This window comes from Nycticebus coucang, chromosome X (assembly GCF_027406575.1).
Source record: "Nycticebus coucang isolate mNycCou1 chromosome X, mNycCou1.pri, whole genome shotgun sequence".
Classification (NCBI taxonomy): Eukaryota; Metazoa; Chordata; class Mammalia; order Primates; family Lorisidae; genus Nycticebus; species Nycticebus coucang.
This window is the reverse complement of record NC_069804.1, coordinates 176578361-176600956: the sequence shown is the minus strand read 5'-3', so window position 1 is coordinate 176600956 and position 22596 is coordinate 176578361. Positions and strand designations below refer to the sequence as shown.

The window sequence follows — 22596 nt, the reverse complement described above, 5'->3', positions numbered from 1 at the left end:
ACTGTCTCTCCAGCCTTTTCTCTCACAATGCCTCCTCTGCCTCCCTTACACGTTGTTTTCTAGCCATGCTTGTTGTCTAAATATGCCTTCTTATTTCTTATGTCTGCCTTGATTCCAGTGGCCCAGAATAATTACCGTCCTCATGCCCACCCAAAACTACACTCTCACTCTGTTTCACCTGATCACTTACTGTTAAGAGTTAACTTATTATTTTTTTGTCAGTAATTTTCTTCTTTTATTTTAATCTTCTGTTCATTCTATTGAACACATTTTTCTAACCTTACAGATACAGATAGTCCCATCTCACTACATCAGTTTTGTTAACGTGTATATGACTCTCCCAAACAAGGCCTGGGTCACAGTGTGCTAAGCTATTGACTCCCTTAGTACTCAGTGGCAGGGTAGGACCTAGGAGTGTCAAAGCCTAAGGGAAGAATCTAAAGACTCAACTTAAAAATCTCTCCCACTAAAAGCTATTTCTTGTTAGTCTGTACTCACTCAGCTAATGGATGAGGCTTAAACAGGTATCTTCTATCTATATACTGAACTTTTTAAGAACACAATGAAGTGGGTTGGTGTTAATTTTTCAGAAGAAACAACAGTGCTAGAGGGCTTTATAGTGGGACATGCTGCTTTACCCACATAACAAAGTCATCACTGACAAAGGCTGAGTGCCCTTTTGCCAGAACTTAGTTCTGAAGCCAGGAAATAAGTTTGGGGTCCAGGTGACAGCAGGAGGGATGGGAGGGAAATTGGCAGAAAATCTCTATTCCCCCTGAAAAGGCTTCTGGGTAACATCTAAAACAATGGTTCTCAGTCTTGGCTGCACGTTAGAATCACAAGGGGAAAATTTCAAAAATACTGATACCTGGGACCTATCCCAGAGATTCTAATTTAATTGGTTTGGGATGAGACCCTGGGCACTGGAGTTTTTTTCAAGGTCCCCCAGGTGATTCTTATGTGCAGTCAGGTGGAGAACTACTGATCTAATTCAACAATTAACCTCTCCTACTGTGGTTTCACCTTTCACTTTATACTGTACCCATCCCAAGAAAATGAGACCTGGACCCAAATGTTGGCCTGTGGGCTGGTTAGAAGTAGGAGCAATGCATGCTTCTGCCACTGCTCCTCTTCGGTCAAGTCTCTAGGTCCTTAGAGATACATACCTGTGAGTTCTCTGTTACACACATATAGAACACTGCTGATCCAGCCTTGGTCTTATGGGGGAAACTCAGAGAGAATGGCTCCCTGTAAGATGTGACCTTTATACTTGGTACTAAAAGGTCTTGGCTAGTTTTAGTCCTGAGAAGATTGCTATTATGAAGAAATATCGACTTGGAATTCAACCATGCTGCTCTTTTTCAGGAATGTAATAAATTTCCAAATATGTATGGATTCTGGTTATTAAATAATTTCACTTGTATTTATTTAATCCATTTGGAGCCACAACTATAGAATGTACAGTAACATTAATTGCTGATGACAAAACATTTCTATATATACATTTTCACCTTCACCTTTTGTGTCAGTGGTGATAAGAACAAGCTTGAGTGAATGATTCTATTAGCCTATTATTTGGGTTTAAATAGTGGCAGTCTGAGATAGGAATCTGGCCCCTCAGGATTTTACACCCAGTAACTGAAAGCCCCAGGCCATCTAGTGTAGGAATGTAATGGTGAGAATGTCTCCATCTATGGTAAAAATTATTAATGAATTATGAGAGTTAGTATTGATATTGAAACACTGCATATAGGAGGTAATACATTTTATGATGTATGGATTGACCTATAAACATCAGTAGGAAAAGTAGTCTTGTAGCAGACATAAAACTGGTAGCATAAATAAAAGCATCAGTATTTCTGAAACATAGGAGCTTCTTTTCACAGCTGCAGGAGATGATTGCTTTCATTATTATCCCAATTGTTGTCTATTTTTTCTATGATTTGGCAGATCAAGGCCCTGTGTCCTACTGTGTTGTCCTGAAAATATCTTTCTTGATAGTGGACAGAGTGAGCACATATTCAGTGACCTCCTTCTATTACTCTTGGGGCTCTAGATAAATAATATAAATCTTGTACCAAAGTGTTATGGTGTAGGCAGCACTCTAAATTTTGAAGCTCTTATCTGTTCCCATCATGGCTCCTTTCTTGCAGTGTGTGTGTATAGGAAGCTCTGGTCTTTACACCACTGTGCTCCTGGGGCCAATGTCAGGAATTCCCTATTCCTTCCCTTCCTGTTAGTAAACAGGCTTACCCTATGTGGACAGCAGCCAGGTCTCAAGTTCCTATGGAATGGTTTTGCTGTAGGAAATTACACTGGGGTCAGGAGTGGAGGAGTTGGAAGACTGGATAAAGAAACCTCTTCTAGCTAAAGATGGTCCCAGTAGGCATTTGAAGTTACTTTATGTTCAGTAACAAAAAGATCTATCGGTATATTATACATACCCACACTCATAATATACTTACATCTTTATGTTTATATATATCTTCTATATGTCTCTTAATATGTACTGTATATCATTTCAGGTATATATGTTTGTGGATACGTATGTGTGTATATATATTCACTTACACACATATATACAGCACATCACAGAATAGGATTATGCATGTAATCTGTTGCTTTGACTGCAGTGCAGAATACTAATAGCCTGTATAATCCATGGCTGGGGGTTTCTGATGGGCAGGGGGCAGAACTGAAGTGCTAGAATGGAAAGCTTTCCCTCATTTTTAGCATCCTAAGTGTGGTGATGACATTCAGAAGGGCAGTACTTGGCACTGCCAAGAGGAGAAAATTAGGATTCATCAGCTTCTCTTATTACTTGCTGTGGGAATATTGAATTTTGGCATTTAGTTCATCATATTTGTTAATATAGTTCTGTGTCTGCAGTACTTGCAAGATATATGTTTGGGTAAAATCATCATTTGGGTTAGCATCATAGGTATGTATATTAAAATATGGCACCTACTAAAAAGAGCAGGATACTTTTTCAGTTTTTAATCTGGTACTATTGTGCCAAAGCCAGAAATAGGAATTTCTGATGAGCTGGCTCTTTTTATATAATTGCTTGAAAGTGATCTGACCTTAAATTACCACGTACACACACTCACAAATGCTCACAAATTTATATATTCTTTTACCATGGGCTCATGGAATTCCTACTGAATTCATCAGGCTTTGTAGATTCTTCTTTCAAGATTTTTGGGGTTCTCTTTTCTCCACTTCAGGCCTTTTATTTATTTTATTGAAATATGATTTACACATAACCATAACTTTTCAGAACAAGTGGTTAGGACTGGTTACAGAAAAAAGGATGAAAGATGAATTTATAATAAGAATACTTGGCTCTTTATGGACGAAAATATGCATCCACGAGCTTGCTGGAAGGGCTATAAAATCTTCCCTTCCATATCCACTCGCATACTTCTATGAAACTCATTTATGTACTGTATTGTGGTATGTTTCTTTTTTAAATTGTGTTAAAATTATCACATAACATAAAATTTACCATTTTAAGTGTACACTTCATTGCCATTAACTACATTCACATTGCTATGCAATTATTTCCACTATCTCCACGTATCACCTCATCTTGAAAACTGAAACTGTACCCATTAGACAATAACTACCCATTCCTCCCTTCCTAAGCCCCTGGCCACCTCCATTCTGTTTCCTTTTCTCTAGGAGTTTGACTACTCTCAGTATCTCGTATAAGTGGAATCATTATATGGTATTTATCCTTTTTTGACTGGCTTATTTTACTTAGCCTAATATCTTTAAGGTTCATCCACATTATAGCATGTGTCAGAATTTTCTTTATTAAGACTGAATGATATTCCATTGGAAATACACACCACATTTTAATTTTTCATCTGCTGATTGCCTCTTGGGTTATTTCCACCTTTTGGCTGTTGTGAATAATGCTACTGTGAACACAAATGCACACTTATATGTTCAACTTCTCTTTTTCTTTTTTTGAGACAGAGTCTCATTATGTCACCCTTGGTAGAGCGCTGTGGCGTCACAGCTCACAGCAACCTCAAACTCTTGGGCTTAAGTCAGGTGTCCTCAAACTGCGGCCCGCGGGCCACATGAAGTGGTGTGAATTGTATTTGTTCCCATTTTGTTTTTTACTTCAAAATAAGATATGTGCAGTGTGCATAGGAATTTGTTCATAGTTTTTTTTTTTTTTAAACTATAGTCCAGCCCTCCAACCGTCTGAGGGACAGTGAATTGGCTCCCTGTTGAAAAAGTTTGAGGACGCCTGGTGTAAGTGATTCTCTCACCTCAGCTTCCCAGTAGCTGGGACTACAAGCATGAGCCACAACACCTGGCTATTTTTTTGTTATTGTTGTCATTGTTGTTTAGCAGGCCCTGGCTGGGTTCAAACCCACCAGCCCCCATGCATGTGGCTGGTGCCCTAACCACTGAGCTACAGGCGCTGAGCCTATGTTCAATTTCTTGATTGAATATATACCTATACCCAGTAATGGATTTTTGGATCCTATGGTAATTCTATGTTTAATTTTTTAAGGAACCACCATACTGTTTTGCACAACAGCTGCACTATTTTATATTTCCACAAGCACTTTATCAGGGTTGCAGTATTTTCACATTTTTTTGCCAACAATTGTTATTTTCTGTTTTTTCCGTAACAGAAAATTCTCATTTCATTGTGGTTTCAATTTGCATTTCCCTGATGTTGAGATAATGAGCCATTTATATATCTTCTTTAGAGAAATTTCTGTTCAAATCCTTTACCCATTTCTGAATTGAGTTGTTTGCTTTTTTTAATTAAGTGGTAGGAATTCTTTGTATATTCAGGATACTAATCCCTTATTAAGATACCTGATTTGTAAATATTCTCTCCCATTCCATGGGTTGTCTTTTCACTCTGTTGATAGTATCCTTTAATATACAAATATAATAGCTAAACCTAGTCTCTAATTTTCTCCCTATCTTCACCCTCTCTCTTCTCTGCCTCACCTTATTCCCCATTACCTGCCCCACCTACCACCTTCTTTCCCCCATCTCTACCAGTCCTCCCCAATATCTTCTTTTCCTTCATGCTATTTACCCCACTTCCCCAAATAGGTATACTAATCCTCCATAAATTCTTTCTTTTCCCTCTAGGTTTACTTCCTCCATAGTCTTTCCTTTTGATTTCAAGGCTTTAAGTAATCATAATAATATGTGCTGATATCAATCTGTGAGTTTCAATAGTTTGCACAACTACTGTTATTTGCATATGTGTCTTTTTTTTTTTTCTATGAAGACCCATAAGCCCTGTTGGGCTAGATGGATCCATTAAGTAAAGAAGGCTGGAGTCCAGGTCTTTTGTGCAGTGCTTCCCTACCATAATATTTTGCTACCATGGGGGATCTGAGGAGGTGGTGAAAAGGCAGGTGAAGGATCTCCATGCTCTGGTTGTTGTGGAACTGTCTTTGAATATAATATAATGGAACCAACCTTGAAAGGGTAGTGGGTCTGAAAGCTCCATTGAATTTCCTACAGAGACAAATATGTGGGCAAGAGTGCTGAGTTATTACTTCCTGTTTAAATTGGATGTAATAAACCACTGAAAACTAAATTGTTCTTCCTATAAAATGGTGTATTACTATGACAGGGAACAAAACTACTTTGGGGACACAAAATTTACCAGGAGTATGTTTAAAAACTACCAGAAAGTACAATCGATAAACATAAGTATCCTTTCTGACTACTTTCCCATAAAATACACACATACATACATACACACACACACACACACACACGTGCACATGCATGCTTTCACTAAAAGGGCCTGTTAAAAAACACACAGAAGTGCCTTATGAATAGATCCTTATCCATCTGTCCAGGCTTTTCATAGCATCACTATTTATTTTGCACGAATCCTATGAAGTGGACAGTTTTTCACTCTAGAATGAGTTTTATTTTATTTTCTTGAATTATTAATAATGCACTTTATTAGCCATATGTCAACATCATGGACACATTATTCCCCAAAAGGAAAGCTGCTCTGGTCAGAAAGGAAAGCATCTGTGGTCTCCTGGTGGCAGCTCCATTTCTCCTCTCTTGCCCTAAGAGGGTGCTCTGTTTTTCTGCTGTGATTTCTCACAAAGAAGACTGAATTTCTCCTACTTCATTTTCAGCAAAAATTGAGAAAACTCCTGCACTCAACAAAATGGTGCTGGGCATCTGGGGATTTCAAATACTGACTTTCCAACAGTTCCTCATTTACCAACCAGCACTAGGCCTTGGCCTAGAAGCCAGAGCCTGCCTGCTTTTGTATTCACTGATAGTGCTTTGTTAGCACCTCTGGGGAAAATATCTTTCTGAAAATTACTTTTTGTACGACATGAAATAGTTCCAGAAAGGCAAAACGTGTAAAGATTTGTTGTATTCCCTCAAAAATGCTTTCCTTTCCCCATGTTTTTCAAGACTTTTCTTAATGATTTCATCTTGTTTGTTCATTAATGAAAAGATTATGCCATCATCAAGATTGGGAGTTTAATTTCACACATAATCTTGAGGGTTGTACTTTTCCAAATGACCCTCATATCAGTGCAGTCATAGGAGTTACATCTAAATTTTTTTTTATTAAATCATAGCTGTGTACATTAATGCAATCATGGGGCACCATACACTGGTTTTAACATCTAAATTTTTAATGACAATGTTTGACAAATGTCTGCCACATACTTAAAATCACTATTAGGGCACTATGTTCAATGTTCCAGAAAAAGTCTTCAATTATTTTCTTACCAAATTATTAAAATTAATTTATGGGATAAATTGAATAACTAATAGAAACTTTTTTTGTGTATGTGGTTTTTGGCCGGGGCTGGGCTTGAACCCGTCACCTCTGGCATATGGGACCAGCGCCTTACCCCTTTGAGCTACAGGCGCCACCCCCTAATAGAAACTTTTTTAATGAACAAATAAATCTAGACTTTTTAGATAAAAATGATAATACTGCCTGAATTGTAACTTGTCCTTTCCAGATCCTTTGGCTCAGGGGTGCTAATCATACTTCATCGATAAGCCATCTAAAGAAATCAAGCATGGAATTTCACGTTAGTCACCAAGGCAGGCACAGTAGTTGGGGAATCTAAATTGGTGGCTTATCGTGCAAGATCCATTAGGGATAAAAAATTCATAAACAGTCTGCACTCATTTGTTAACAGTGATTGTTTCTGTGTGTGCAATTATGGATTATTTTTCCTTTCACTTTTCTTTCTTAAATTGTTTGCAATGAACAAGTATTGTTTTCTGGGTTCCCCACAGAATTCAGAGCCTGAAACAAGGGCTCACATGAAATGTTACTTTGAAAAAAAAAAAAAGAAATGTTACATTGGGAAGTGGTCTGAGAGAAGTGAAACAAGGAAGGAAGGAAAGCCAATCAAATGATACTTTCTTTTTTAAAATTTCAGATTAATATAAGGGCACGTATGATTGTGTTACATCGTTTCCATTTGCATACTCATTTGAAAACAGTAGATGAACAACTACAGGTCCTCACAAGAGAAAAGTACAATTAAATTCAAGTAGGAGGGAAGGATAAATGGGGTCAGGGGTTCAGGCTCAGATGCTACCTAACAAACCCCCAATGCTGCTTTCTTGATTTGGTTATTTGTTGTGGTCAACAGAGACTCAGGCCCTTTGGACACTCTGAAAAGACATAAAGTGTGTACCACAATCTTCCAGAAGGCTGGATAAAGCATTTACCTCCCATCTCCCTCTGCACACATTGGTTATTTGTTGCCCTATATGGTGTTAGCCACACAGAAGTTCTATGTTTGAGCACTTGCAAGTGCCTGGCCAGTTTCCACAGATGTCCCTATCTGTGACAGAATCTACCAGCACTAGGACTGAGGACCAGAGATAGAAAAAGGGGGCTAGGGTGGCGCCTGTGGCTCAGTGAGTAGGGCGCCGGTCCCATATGCCGGAGGTGGCGGGTTCAAACCCAGCCCCGGCCAAAAAAAAAAAAAAAAAGAAAAAGGGGGCTAAAAAGAGGAGCTGTCTGGGTACACTGAACAAAGCTTTTTGCCATGGCAAGAGCTGAGGTAAAAGGTAGGTACAGGATGCGAAGCACAGGAGGTTCCAATATAATAATGCAAAATAATACATATTTTCATATTGTACAAAAAACTAAAAATAGTATCTTTTAGATAGGTTTGCTACTTCAAGTGAAGAAAGAAGTTTTCCTGTTTAGGGATACACACGTGTACTATTATGCCACTACTACCTTAACAAATAACAACAATAATTTGTGTTAAGTAGCTTTAAAAAATCTACTTATCCTTGAAGACACAAATGGCCAAAGCTATATGATTCTACTTTTATGCAATACTAGAGTATTCAAATACGTAGAAGGTAGAAAAGAGGATCCTGTGGGTTGAAGAGAAGGAAGAATGGAGAGTTCTTATTTAATGGTACAGAGTTTCAGTTTGGGGTAATGAAAAAGTTCTAGAGATAGATGGTGGTGATATCTGCCTGACATTATGAGTGAAGTGTATTCTTAAAACAGTTGAAGTAGTAAGTCTTAGTATATCTTACCAAAATAATAAAAAAAAAATCCCACCCATTTATGATGTTACAGTTCTTTCAGTCAGAAGTCAGACTGTAGCATGTCTTGGCTGGATCCTTTGATAGAATCTCATAAGGCCAAAATCAAGATGTCAGCAGGACTGTATTTGTTTCTAGAGACTCCAAGGATGAATCTGCTCCTAAGCTCATTACTTTGATGATTGAAATCATCTCTTTGTATTTGTACAACTGAGGCTTTTTTTTTGCTAGCTGGCTGTCTGCCTGCATCCCTTCACATGCTTCCCATGTTGCGCCCCTCTAGCAAAGAGGAGGCTAATTGCATTTCTCTCATGCTTTGAATCTCCCTAAGTTCTGCTACTACTGCATCTCTCTCACTTCAACCGGAGAACATTCTCTGTTTTGTAGTGACTCGTATCATTGGATTGGCCTCACTTGGATAATCTCCCTATATAAGACCCTATGACCTTAATTATATCAGCAAAGGCCTTCTGCCAGGTATATTAATTCTGTTGGGTGACAGTAATGAAGTACTAAAAATGGGTTGGCTTAAAACAATAGAAACATACTCTCTCACAGTTCTGGAGGCCGGAAGTCTGAAATCAAGGTGTCATCATAGCCATGTTCTCTCTGACAGCCCTGGAGGAGAATCCTTCCTTGCCTCTTCTAGCTTCTGGTGTTTGCCAGCAATCCTCTGCATTCTTGGCATTTAGATGCATCACTCCAGTCATATGGCTGTCTTCTCCCTCTGTGTCTTCACATTTTCTTGCCTTTGTCTCTGTGTCCAAATTTCACCTCTTTATGAGGATACTGGCCATATTGGATTAGAGCTCACCTCCTTTTTTTTTTTTTCCTTTACTTAATTATCTGTATTGAGTCCCAGTTCCAAAACAGGTAACATTCTGTATAGAGGACTTCAAAACTTCCTTTGGGTGATGCAAAGGAACCCATCATAACAGGTAATTGAACATTTTCAGGATTTAGGGATTAGAATGTGGATGCCTTTGAGTAGGGAAACACTCTTCCTATTATACTTTCAAACCTGGTCTTGTGAACATTATTAATCTACAAAGTGGTCACATGATTCTTGAAATTTGTTAGCACTTTGTAAATATTAAGTTTATTAATCCAGAATAAATTTGTTAGAGGAATCAACATTATCTTTCATAGCTGAGTAAACCAGGGCTCATAATAAAGATATTTATAATTCCATATAATGATCCAGGAAATTTCTGGAAATCAATGTTAACTTTTTTTATTATGGTTGCCAGTGATTATCTTGAAGAACCCCTTGGTTAGGGGCTGTATTGCGAATATACATACTGTAAAGACTCCAATTAAAATGTCTTATTTAATGCTGTATTTGAAATGGAGTGATAAATGGTAAATTATTTTCCAACTTTCAGAATTGTTTTCACGTAAGGATCTCTTTGAATTAAGAATAAAATTTTTGTTAAGGCCTTCAGCATACATTCCTGTTTCTTTCCCCTTTGATAAAATCTTTTTTTTTCTTTTTATTGATTTATTTTATATATTTATTCTTTCATTTACATGTTCATTCAGAAAACATTCACTAGGCGGCGCCCATAGCTCAGTGGGTAGGGCGCCAGCCAGAAACAGCCAGGTTAGCGGGTTGAACCCGGCCCCAGGCCAGCTAAAACAACAATGACAACTGCAACCAAAAAATAGCCAGGAGTTATGGCAGGCACCTGTAGTACCAGCTACTCGGGAGACTGAGGCAAGAGAATAGCTTAAGCCCAAGAGTTTGAGGTCGCTGTGAGTTGTGATGCCATGGCACTCTACCAAGGGTGACATAGTGAGACTCTGTCTCAAAAAAAAAAAAAGAAAGCATTCACTGGCCTTTTGTCATGTATATTCTACTATTAGAGAATACAAAGACAAATCAGGCCTGGTTTCTGGCCTCACATGGCTCACAGTATAGTTATTCCTCTCCAACCCCTTCTCCAGCCTGTCTTCTAAATTAGATCATTACCAATGAAAACCCTCGTCTCCGTCTTCCACCTTCTCCCAACTCGCAGCACTGTGTGTAACCTATTATGACCTTGGTTTTTTCCCATCACACTGAATTTAATAATTTAAGTTGCTTCATCTTCAAGGTAGTTCCGCTTTGAGATGTTCACTTTTAAATAACAGAGACCCCTTCCTCTTGACTCACCTTCACAATACCAGTTGTTCCTGTGGCAACAAAATACCTCAAAACAACTCACTTCAGTTGCACCATATACTTCTTTTTTTTTTCCAAAGCCCCAGATTTCTTTGTCCTCTTTTATCCTTTCATTTCTTCTCAAAAATCAACCACTTCTTTCTTAGGTTCTCTTTCTTTTTTTTTGTAGAGACAGAGTCTCACTGTACCGCCCTTGGGTAGAGTGGGCGTCACACGGCTCATAGCAACCTCTTAACTCTTGGGCTTACGCGATTCTCTTGCCTCAGCCTCCCGAGCAGCTGGGACTACAGGCGCCCGCCACAACGCCCGGCTATTTTTTGGTTGCAGTTTGGCCGGGGCTGGGTTTGAACCCGCCACCCTCGGCATATGGGGCCGGCGCCCTACTCACTGAGCCACAGGCACCGCCCAGGTTCTCTTTCTAATATAATATCTTGCTGGACAGTGTCAGTAGAACCTAACACGTGCTACTAACACTTTGTTTCCCACCCTCTTCCATCTTAACACCAACCAGGTAGCCTCGCCATCTGCAATTAAATTAATGAATTTATAGTGTTACCCAATTTTTGCTGTTGAATGGATCTCTAGTCATTTCACCTGTTGTTTCTCCTTGCCAATAGGCTTCTGACTATTAAGGTAGAAACATATGTTTTTGTTACAGGATCATCTTATTTCTGGTAAAATTTATGTGTAAGTTAAGCTTGGTAAAGAACCCTTGGAAGACCTGAGTATTATTGTGTCTGGAGAGACTGGAGTGAGAAGAACCATTTAGAAAGGTAATGTCTTATCCTAGAAAGTTATCTATCCTGTTTCCCCGAAAATAAGATGGTATCTTATTTTAAGGTGTGCTCCCAAAGATGCGCTCGTTCTTATTTTCAGGGGACGTCTTATCTTTCCTGTAAGTAGGTCTTATTTTCGGAGAAACAGGGTAGGTCTTGCATATGGGTATTATTTTGAAAAATAAAGATTATTTCCCAATCAATTGTTTTCACCTACTGCAATTCATAAATAGTGAGATTTTGAGCTCATCTTTTAGCTAAGGTGAGCAAGGAACTTTGTAATGAATCGGTGCTTTTGGACAGCATGTTACTTCTGTCATTGTAACAAACCAAATAGCTTGTTTATGATTGGCAATAATAACAGCTGAAACTTAACTAATCTACTGTAGTCTTGTCGCTTCATTCAGACAGTATAAAGGCAGCTAATGGAAATATCATTCTTTCTTTGTTCCAATGTAAAGAATTTGGCAACCAGCATGAGCTCCTCTGGTTAGAAATGCAGTCATAGGGCGGCGCCTCTGGCTCAGTGAGTAGGGCGCCGGCCCCATATGCCAAGGGTGGCGGGTTCAAGCCCAGCCCCGGCCAAACTGCAACAAAAAAATAGCCGGGCGTTGTGGCAGGCGCCTGTAGTCCCAGCTGCTCGGGAGGCTGAGGCAAGAGAATCGCGTAAGCCCAAGAGTTAGAGGTTGCTGTGAGCCCTGTGACTGCCACGGCACTCTACCCCAGGGCGGTACAGTGAGACTCTGTCTCTACAAAAAAAAAAAAAAAAAGAAATGCAGTCATAGGAGCCTGGGGGTAAAGACTTGCTCACTTGCTGCCACAGTTCCCCTCAGGAGCCAATTTCAAGCCCAGTGAAGTGTGTGATTTTTAAATTAATATAAAGTACATATTCAAAAAAAAGTACATATTCACACACACTCAGGTCAAAGAGACCTATTAAATGTTACTTAATTGTGAGAGCACAAAGTTACAGGACAAATGCATTATGAAAAATGAATGTTTTCAATGACAAGGACTTTTCTCAGTATCCATCAAGAGCCGAATAGGAGGGCAATTTTTCCAAATAGTAGAATGCAGGCTCTCAGGATTAGGACTCCAATTTAAGGTATTCAGTTGCAAATGAGGAATTCATCATGTACACAGAGAAAAATCACTCCAGATTTGTATCATGTGGCTATGATTTCAGGCACAAGTGTTTGGAGCAAGTTAATCCTACTAAAATAATTTAGGGAACATCGTTATTCCTTTAGCACAAAGAAATGTATCCAACTGTGTGTGTTAACTATAGGATATTTTACTTAAGTGATACCTATATAAGTCTATGTGGCCAAAATATAAAGAAAAGGAAAGAAGCAGAAGAAAATAGGAAAGTAATGCCCCCAGCTTTAACACGAAAGGTGTATGATTCCTGCTACAGTTTCCCTGGAAAGCAAACTCTGAGTTGTAGAATTGTGTACAGAATGTTTACTGGAGGCAACACGGCACTTGTGGCTCAAGGAATAGGGCGCCGGCCCCCATATACCGGAGGTGGCGGGTTCAAACCCGGCTCCAGCCAAAAACTGCAAAAAAAAAAAAAAAAAAAATCGACACCTGTGGGTATGTGAAGGAAGCAGGATTGAGCCAAAGTTATTTGGTACAGTTACAACAAGGGCTTCAAGCAAACTCACAGAGCAGTGGTTCTCAACCTTCCTAATGCCACAACCCTTTAGTACAGTTCCTATGGGTCTCGACCCACAGGTTGAGAACCACTGTCACAGAGAATTCTGGAGATGAAATATTCCTGCAGGGTGGTCTCAAATTGAGGTAAGGACCTGGGCCATTACTGCTCCTTTTTGCATTCAGTCACCGGATAGGGGCTGTCCCAGAGAAGGAGTTGTGATTTGGGGCAAGGTGTCTTTATACAGCTGTGAGCAATCCTTGGAAATAGACTCAGCTGACAGAAATTAGTTACCAAAAATCCTCCCAGCAGCTGAAGGAAGGAGTACTTCAGTTCTGGAAGTGGGCAACCGGGGGAGTGAATCACTGTCCACTACTGTTATCCATTGAGAAAATTTGCCACTAATGGCTGTATAACCCATTGTGAATGTGTATGTTTATAGTGGGGGAGTGGGAGAGTTAGTAATGGAGCGGGAGGTTTATGGGGAAGGATTGGAGCAAGATATATGACTTATTCCTTCTGCAGATTCAAATAATGTTTGTCTCCTTATTGTTCAGCTTCTTTAACCATAATATAAGGCCTTACGTATCACTTGATTAAAAAATACCTGGCAAGATTCCCTGGACTTCAAAGCTAGGAGGAACCCTAAAGATCACCTAGCAAAAAGGCTCACTTGTATTAATACCCATTGATAACTCTCAGACTGGGTTTTATATACATGCTTGATGGATGAGCCTTGACAGAAGTCATGTGTGGCTGACACTGAAACATTGATTAGATTTCAGAAGCTATGTCCTCGTTTTATCTTAAAAGTACTCCTGATTTTCCTGGGCAGCACCTGTGGCTCAAAGGGGTAGGGCGCTGGCCCCATATGTTGGAGGTGGCGGGTTCAAACCCAGCCCTGGCCAAAAACTGCAAAAAAAAAAAAAAAGTACTCCTGATTTTCTTCAAGAGCTGGGAGGAGGCAGTATGCTGAACAGGGCTTAGATGGAGGCAAGTTAACTGAGGCATCTAGCAGATAAAACGATAAAGAGGCCTTCACTCTCAAGATCACAAAAGGTGAACACATAAGGAGGCACTCAAAAGTTGTTGCAAAAGCAGGACCCCGAGACTGACTGCCTCCTTTTGTACCATAGACACCTCACCCTATTCCTTGTTGTAGTACTTAAGGAACTAGGTCTCTCTTCTGAAGGGATGAATCCCATTCTTCTTCAGCAGAGACGCAACCCATTGCTTGTTGATTAGATGTCTTAGTCTTTCTGTGCTGCTGTAACAAAATTCTTGAAACTCAGTAATTTATAAAGAATAGAAATTTATTTCTGACAGTTCTGGAGGCTAGAAGGTCGAAGATCAAGGTGCTGGCAGGTTTGGTTGTTCAGCAAGGACTGCTTTTTGCTTTCAAGATAAGCCTTATTTGCTGTGCCTTCTGGAGGTGAGGAATACTGTGTTCTCACATGGTGAAAGTTAGAAGCGAGTGAGAGCCTAATTCTACCTAAGACCTCTCTTATAAGGACTTGAATCCAATTTGTGAAGGAAGAGCCCCTAACTAATTAGACCTATAACTACCTCTTTACGACCCCACCTCATAATACTATTAACTTGGCCATTAAGTTTCAACACATGAATTTTGGAAGGGATACATTTAAACTATTGCAGAAGACATCTGCTGTGGGACTCCTGGAGATGGTTTTCTATACTCATCAAGAGGAGATATAACAGGAGAAAGTTCACTTTCTTGTGACAGAGTTATATGATGATGTGATGCTTGAAGCTGTTGTAGCCATCTTGCAGCCATGAAGGGACAAACTAAATGGTGAATGCGACATGGTGAAGATCAATGTCTGGTTCTTGATGTGACACTGCTGAATGAACCAATTGTACCTGAACTGCCTGCCTCAGAACTACTGGAAGGGCTCAGGGCCTGTGGCTCAAGCAGCTAAGGCGCCAGCCACATGCACCTGAGCTGGCAGATTTGAATCCAGCCCAGGCCCACCAAACAACAATGACGGCCGCAACCAAAAAATAGCCGGGTGTTGTGGAGGGCGCCTGTAGTCCCAGCTGCTTGGGAAGCGGAGGCAGGAGAATCGCTTGAGCCCAGGAGTTGGAGGTTGCTGTGAGCTGTGATGCCACGGCTCTCTACCCAGGGTGACAGCTTGAGGCTCTGTCTTAAAAAAAAAAAAAAAAAAAAAGAAGAAGAAGAAGAACTCTACTGGAAGGTGAGATAATAGATATCCACTGGATGAGACATTTTATTTATTTATTTATGTTTTTACACTTGTCATGCTGGCATTTTTTTTTATTTATAATCAGCAGTTTATTATTTTGAAGTCAATCTCATAAACACGAACATAGTGACTTTACAAATTCTTTAAACAAAAGTTCTTATATCCTGATCCTAAAGCATCTTGTAATAGATTACAGTAAAAACAATGTTAAGGAAAAAAGGTCTCCCGGTGATAGAAAACTTAAGTAAACAAAAAGCATTCCCATAAAGTTAACAATAAACACTGTAAAAAAGGCACCCCTCCCTTTTATTAAAAAAAAAATCACCAGCTCAAGTAATTTGTCAACTAATAAAAAGCATACATCATACATGAAGTAAAATATTAATTTTTAAAATATCTGACACCAAAATGGGCATGTTCAATTTTTTAAATATTTTAACTTTTTGATTACTTCAGTATTAAACACCCAGCTTTTCACAGGAAGGTGAACCCAGGTATTGTTTTGGCTGTATAAAAATCAATAATCTTGTTTTCTTTCTTTCTCTCTCTCTCTTTTAAAAAAGCAGAATAAAGATATAATTCCCTTTAAATAATACTCATCTTGAGTGGTGCCTGTGGCTCAGTGGGTAGGGTGCTGGCCCCATATACCGAGGATGGTGGGTTTGAACCTGTCCCCGGCCAAACTGTAACAAAAAAATAGCCAGGTGTTGTGGCGGGCACCTGTAGTCCCAGCTACTCGGGAGGCCAAGGCAAAAGAATTGCCTAAGCCCAGGAGTTGGAGGATGTTGTGAGCTGTGACACTGCAGCACTCTACCAAGGGCAATAAAGTGAAACTCTGTCTCTAAAAACAATCAACAAACAAAAAAACCCACTCATCTTAATATTAAGTATCTTCCATTTTGCTTCATTACCAGAGACAGTGTTTTCAAGAACTTGATCTTTCTATGTCCATTTTTATTTTTATAACAACTTTCCTATTTGCTTATATTCATGCAGAAAATATGACAGACAGATTTAAAGAAAATAAAAATTATCCAGTATCATACCTTCTGCCTAATACAATAACAAGATTATACATATTTCCTTCTAGTCTTTTTGTACATTTACACAGCATTTTAAAACAAGTACTATAAAATTTTTTCATATTCCTTCTTTCATTTCATATTACAGGAGCAACCATTTCTTTAAGACATCGAAATATTATGTGAAAAGGAATCTTGGGTTGGCTGATTCATTATCTGATTATTACTAATTAAAATTTACCCCCAATTGTTGAGTACTTGGATTATTTTAAATACTTGCCATTATAACACTATTATACACTCTTCTTCATACAAAATGTTTTGCATCTGATACATTTTTAATGAGAAATTCCCAGGACGACCCAGCACAAAGTATGTTAGGTATTTTTAAGCCATTTGATGCATTTTACCACATTGCCCTCCACACATATTTTACCAGTTTATAGTCATATCAATAAATAACCAGAGTCCCATTTCTTCCTCATATTCCATGGGCAACATGGAAAACTGGATATCACCTATAAATAAACTTTTATTGTTGCAAATTTAATAGACAGAAGAATGGTATCTTCTTGGAGTTTTTTTTCTAAAATGTAAAAACTTTCCCCACATTTACTGGTCATTGGCTTTTCTTCTGCATTCTGAAGCCATTCAGGTCCTTTAGCAGTGTCTCATACACACAACATGTTGTCTTTCTTACCACAGGCAAGGGCATGAAAGCTTCATGTCTTTCCCATGTTTTTGAAGTTAAGCAAAAATTTCTAAAGCAACTGGAGTTAGAAAGCCTTCTTCTGGGCAGCCATGCTATTTAATGTCTTAGTAATAAAACAGAAAACTGGGCCATATTCTTCAGATTATGGAGGGTTTCTGACCATTCCATGGACCCTATCTGAGGAATGGTGGTGAGAAGTAAACTTTTGGCTTTATTGGCATTTTCTTTCAGGGTCTTTAAGACCTGGTCTACGGAAACTGCTTCCTCGTGCTCCTTCCAGCAATCATAATCTGTTGCCATGGCGATACTTGCATAGCAGATTCCAGCCTCCTTGGCAAGAACCACTTCTGGAACTGTGGTCATGTTGATGACATCCACCCCCCAGGTGCGGAACACAAGGCTTTCTGCCCGGGAGCTAAAACGAGGTCCTTCAATTGTCGCCATTGTCCCCTTTGAGTGACATTGGAGTCCAAGCTTCTTAGCAGTCTCCATGAGGACCTCTCTCGTTTTGGGGCAAAACGGCTCAGCCATGGGAATGTGGCACACTCCTCTGGTACAGGAATGACTTCCATCATAGAAGGTCTGAGGCCTCATGGTGGTCCTGTCGATGAACTGATCGATAATGACGATATCACCAGGCTGAATCTCCTCCCTCAAGGAGCCACACGCTGTGGTCACTATGACATGTGTACATCCTTCTTCCTTCAAAGCCCAGATGTTTGCCTGGTAGTTGATTTTTGAAGGCATGATGGTGTGCTGCCTCCCATGCCTTGCAAGCAGAACGCAATCAACATTTTTAATCTTCCCCAAAATTAAGGCATCAGATGGCTTGCCAAATGGAGTATCCACATATTTTTCAGTTCTTCCTTCTAAAATTTCTGGATCATCCAGGCCTGTTCCACCAATTATTCCAATCTTCACTGCGGAGGTGGCGGCGCTTGAGGCCATGTCTGAGCTGGGGAGACTGCAGTGGACGAGTGGCGGGGCCAAGGGGACCAAGCCGGCCGAGGAGCAGCAGTAGGGTAGACCACCTGGCATTTTTTTTTTTTTTACTATTGTTTGGGGTTCATTGAAGATACAAAGAATTAGGTTAAACTGATTTAATTTGTTAGGTAAAGCCCCTCTTATAATTGTGTCCCTCCCCCAAGAGGTATGCCATACATCATAACCCCCCATCCTCCTCCCTCCTCCCAACTCCCTCATTTGCCTGCCACCCCAAATTGATTTGAGTTTTTCTCTTATAAGGGTATGTATTAGATCATCTACTGGCTTCATAGTAGAACTGAGTACATTGGATTCTTGATTCTCCATTCTTGCGATGCTTTACTAAGAAGACTGTATTCCAACTCTATCCTGGTTAATACAAAAGATGTAGTCCCCTTCTTTTTAAGGACTGAATAGTATTCCATGGTATAATATACCACTGTTTGCTAATCCATTCCGGGACTGGTGGGCATTTAGGTTATTTCCACATTTTGGTGATTGTAAATTGAGCTGTAATAAACAGTCTAGTGCAAGTGTCCTTCTGATAAAAGAATTTTTTTTTTCCTTCTGGACAGATGCCTAGTAATGGGATTGCAGGATCAAATAGGAGGTCTAATTTGAGTTCTTTAAGGATTCTCCACACCTCCTTCCAAAAAGGTTGTATTAGTTTGCAGTCCCACCAGCAGGGTAAAAGTGTTCCCTTCTCTTCACATCCACGCCAGCATCTGCAGCTTTGAGACTTCATAATGTGGGGTTAGGTGATATCTCAGGGTGGTTTTGATTTCCATTTCTCTGATGATCAGGGACTATGAGCATTTTTTCAAAAGTTTGTTAGCCATTCCTCTGTCTTCATCAGAGAAGGTTTTATTCATATCTCTTTCTCAGTAGTAGATGAGATTGTTTACTCTTTTTTGTTGATTAATTTGAATTCTCTGTAAATTCTAGTTATCAACCCTTTGTCAGATTGATACCCTGCAAGATTGTTTTCCGATTCTGAAAGTTGTCTTTTTTGCTTTATTTGATGTGTCCTTACCTGCTCAGAAGCTTTTCAGCTTAATTAAGTCCCATTTGTTAATTTTTCTTGTGGTGGCCGCTGAAGTCTATGTTATAAAGTCTTTCCCCAGTTCAAAATTGTCAAGAGTTTTCCCCAAACTTTCCTCTAAGATTTTTATCTTTTCATGTCTTAGATTTAAATCTTCTATCCTTCTTGAGTCAGTATTTGTAAGTGGTGAAAGGTGTGTGTAGAGTTTCAGTCTATTACATGTGGTTATCCAGTTCTCCCAGCACCATGTGTTGAATAGGGGTTCTTTTCCCCCCTATATGGCTTTTGCTTGACTTGTCAAGTAGAGACTGGTGTCATCTATTGGTTTTCTATTCTGTTCCATATGTCTATGTCTCTATTTTTGTGCCAATATCATGCTGTTTTGATTACTGTGAACTTCTAATATAGCCTGAAGGCTGGCAGAATAGCCTTGGCTATATGAGGTTTTCCCTGATTCCATATAAAACGAAGTACTATATTTTCAGTTCTTCAACATATGATGTTAGTATTTTAATGGTAATTACATTGAATCTGTAGATTGCTTTGGGTAGAATAGATATTTTGACCATGTTGATTCTTCCCAGCCATTATTAGCATGGTATCTTTTTCATTTGTTAATGTCTTCTTCTATTTCTCTTCTTAGGGTTTCATAATTCTTTGTAAAGATCCTTCACCTGGCTCAGGGCCCGTAGCACAGTGGTTACAGCACCAGCCACATGCACCAAGGGTGGCAGGTTTGAACCCGGCCTGGGGCCAGCTAAATAACAAGGACAACTGCAACAAAAAACAGCTAGGCGTTGTGGTGGGCACCTGTAGTCCCAGCTATTTGGGAGGCTGAGGCAAGAGAATCGCTTTAGCCCAAGAGTTTGAGGTGGCTGTGAGCTGTGATGCTACAGCACTCTACCTAGAGCAACATAGTGAGACTGTCTCAAAAAAATAAAATAAATAAAATAAAAATCCTTCACCTCTTTTGTTAGGTATGTTCCTAAGTATTTCATTTAATATGAAGCTACTTTGAAGGGAATTATATCCTTGATTTGCTTCTCAATGTGGCTGTTATTGGCACATACAAAGACTACTGATTTGTGGACATTGATTTTATACCCTGAGATGTTACTATATTTCCTTATCCCTTCCAGGTTTTTTGCAGTTGAGTCTCTGAGCCTTTCTAAGTGTAAGATACTATTATCAACCAAAAGGAAGAGTTTGACCTCCTCTGTTTCCATCTAGATGCCCTTTTATCCTTTCCTTGCCTGATTTTATTGGCTAGAACTTCCAGCACAATGTTGAATAATAGTGGCATTTGTGGACATCCTTGTCTGATTCTTGTTCTAAATGGAAAAGCTTTCGATTTTACTCCATTTAGTATGGCGTTAGCTATGGGTTTGTCATAGATGGCTTCGATCAGCTAAAGAAATGTGCAACATATGCGTATGTTCTTAAATGTTCTTGTTGGAAAGGGATGCTGAATTTTGTCAAATGCTTTTTCTTCGTCTATTGAGAGGATTATATGGTCTTTGTTTTTGTTTCTATTGATATGATTTATTACATTTATGGATTTGTGTACGTTAAACCAGCCTTTCATCTCTCGGATGAAGCCTACTTGATCATGGTATGTAATTTTTTTAATGTGTAGCTGCAATCTATTAGGTAAGGTTTAGTATATATTCATTAGTCAAATTGGTCTGTAGTTCTTTTTAGTTGGGTCCTTTCCTGATTTGGGAAATAAGGTGATATTTGCTTCATAGAACGTGTTGAGAAAGGTTCCTTCCTTCTCAATGTTTAGAATAGTTTCTGCAGTATAGATACAAGCTCATCTTTGAAGGTACGATAGAATTCTGATGTGACGCCATCTGGTCTTGCGCTTTTTTTGTTGTTGTTGGAAGCTTTTTTAGTGTTTCTGTAATCTCAGTGCTTAATATTGGTATGTTCAAGAGATATAATTCTTCCTGGTTAAGTCTAGGGAGGTGGTGTGATTCCAAGTTTTGGTCCATTTCCTCCCTGAGCTGGCTCAGCAATGTAATGGTTCCACACAATCACCATTGACTTGCAGCTTGGTGGAAGGAAGAGGGAAGAAGGAACTTCCACTGAATGTACAGAACTGGTCTTGATAAGAATTAATATCACTCTTCTAATATCATGGTCATTAGTAGCTCTTGTTTATGTAATATTTTTCTGTTGGTTACACACTTCCACATAGATTGCATAGTAAGGTCCTTGCTACATCCTTGTGAAGGAAGCGGGATAGGGATTACAATATCCATTTTGCAAGTGAGGGAATAGAGGTTAGCTTTTTCCAAGGGTTGTGCAGCTAGTATCTGCTGCTTTGGGATCTCCATTAAGCTTTCCTTTTGGTTTATGAAACTTACCTTCATTAAACTCCCATATAGGCTAGGAGCAGTGGCTCACGCCTGTAATTCTAATACTCTGGGAGGCCAAGGCAGGTGGATTGCCTGAGCTCAGGAGTTTAAGACCAGCCTAAGCCAGAGCGAGAACTCATCTCTAAAAAAAAAGCTGGGCATTGTGGTGGGCGTCTGTAGTTCAGCTACTAGGGAGGCTGAGGAAAAGGATCACTTGAGTCCAAGAGTGTGAGACTCTGTCTTAAAAAACAAACAAACAACAACAAAAAAAACTCCCATGTATTTGTTGCCTTATTTTTAGTTATTTCCTAAGTAGTGTACCTAACACCAGTCTCAACTTCCCTCCAACGCATCCTCTTTTTCTGTGGCCAGAGCTATCTTCCTAATCACTCTATCCTTCTACTCAAAAATATCAATGGCTTCCCATTGCCTACAGAATAAAGTCAAGACTACAACATACTTCTGAAGGTCTTTGCCATTTTCAGTTGATTGACCTTTCCAAGTTATTTCAGGCAGACTTTGGTTGTCATGTTGCCTCCATCCTCCAGTTCCATGTTCTGGCCATAAAGAAGTATTACCCATGGGCGGCGCCTGTGGCTCAAGGAGTATGGCGCCGGTCCCATATGCCGGAGGTGGCGGGTTCAAACCCAGCCCCGGCCAAAAAAAAAAAAAAAAAAGAAGTATTACCCAGTTCTTGAACATACCATGCCTGACCTTTGGAAGCGTTAAACCTTGGAAATGTTTTTCTCATTGCCAGAAATGTCATCCACCATCTTCTCTGGAAAGTATCCTACTTACCTAAGACCATCTTAAAAGTTTGCCTCAGCTAGAAACTTCCTCGTGTACAGAGGCAAGCTTGGTCCTTTCTCCAAGAGCCCTCTTTTTATTTATACCCTAATCTAGTACTCTGTGCCCCTTGCCTGCAATTATATTTTAGTATTTTGTTGGTATTTGAGATTTTGTTGTTGTTGATTTTTACTGAACTGACCTCCTGCAGGGCAGAAAACCATATCTGTTTAATCTTTGTTTCCCACATGACTGGCAGAGTCTAGCACAAACAAAGCAGGTACTTAGTGGATACTGAAT

General features: G+C 39.5%; 1 protein-coding gene across 2 annotated transcripts; it reads right to left on the bottom strand.

Annotated features, from left to right (window-relative positions):
* Positions 1–16435: 16435 nt before the first annotated feature.
* Positions 16436–18149, bottom strand: LOC128578066 (S-methyl-5'-thioadenosine phosphorylase-like). Of its 2 annotated transcripts, XM_053580490.1 has the most exons (2): positions 17383–18149; positions 16436–17259 (listed from the first exon to the last, which is right to left on the bottom strand). In XM_053580490.1, the coding sequence occupies exons 1-2, from the start codon at positions 18070–18072 to the stop codon at positions 17221–17223; spliced, it is 729 nt and encodes a 242-aa protein (XP_053436465.1). In that variant the 5' UTR covers positions 18073–18149; the 3' UTR covers positions 16436–17220. The 2 variants fall into 2 exon arrangements, with proteins under 2 accessions (XP_053436465.1, XP_053436464.1); XM_053580489.1 differs by having other exon boundaries at positions 16436–18149.
* Positions 18150–22596: the final 4447 nt, after the last annotated feature.

What these genes read in the sequence shown, in the direction of transcription:
- LOC128578066 (XM_053580489.1), bottom strand. Translation starts at nt 18,072, where the DNA reads ATGGCCTCAAGCGCCGCCACCTCCGCAGTGAAGATTGGAATAATTGGT.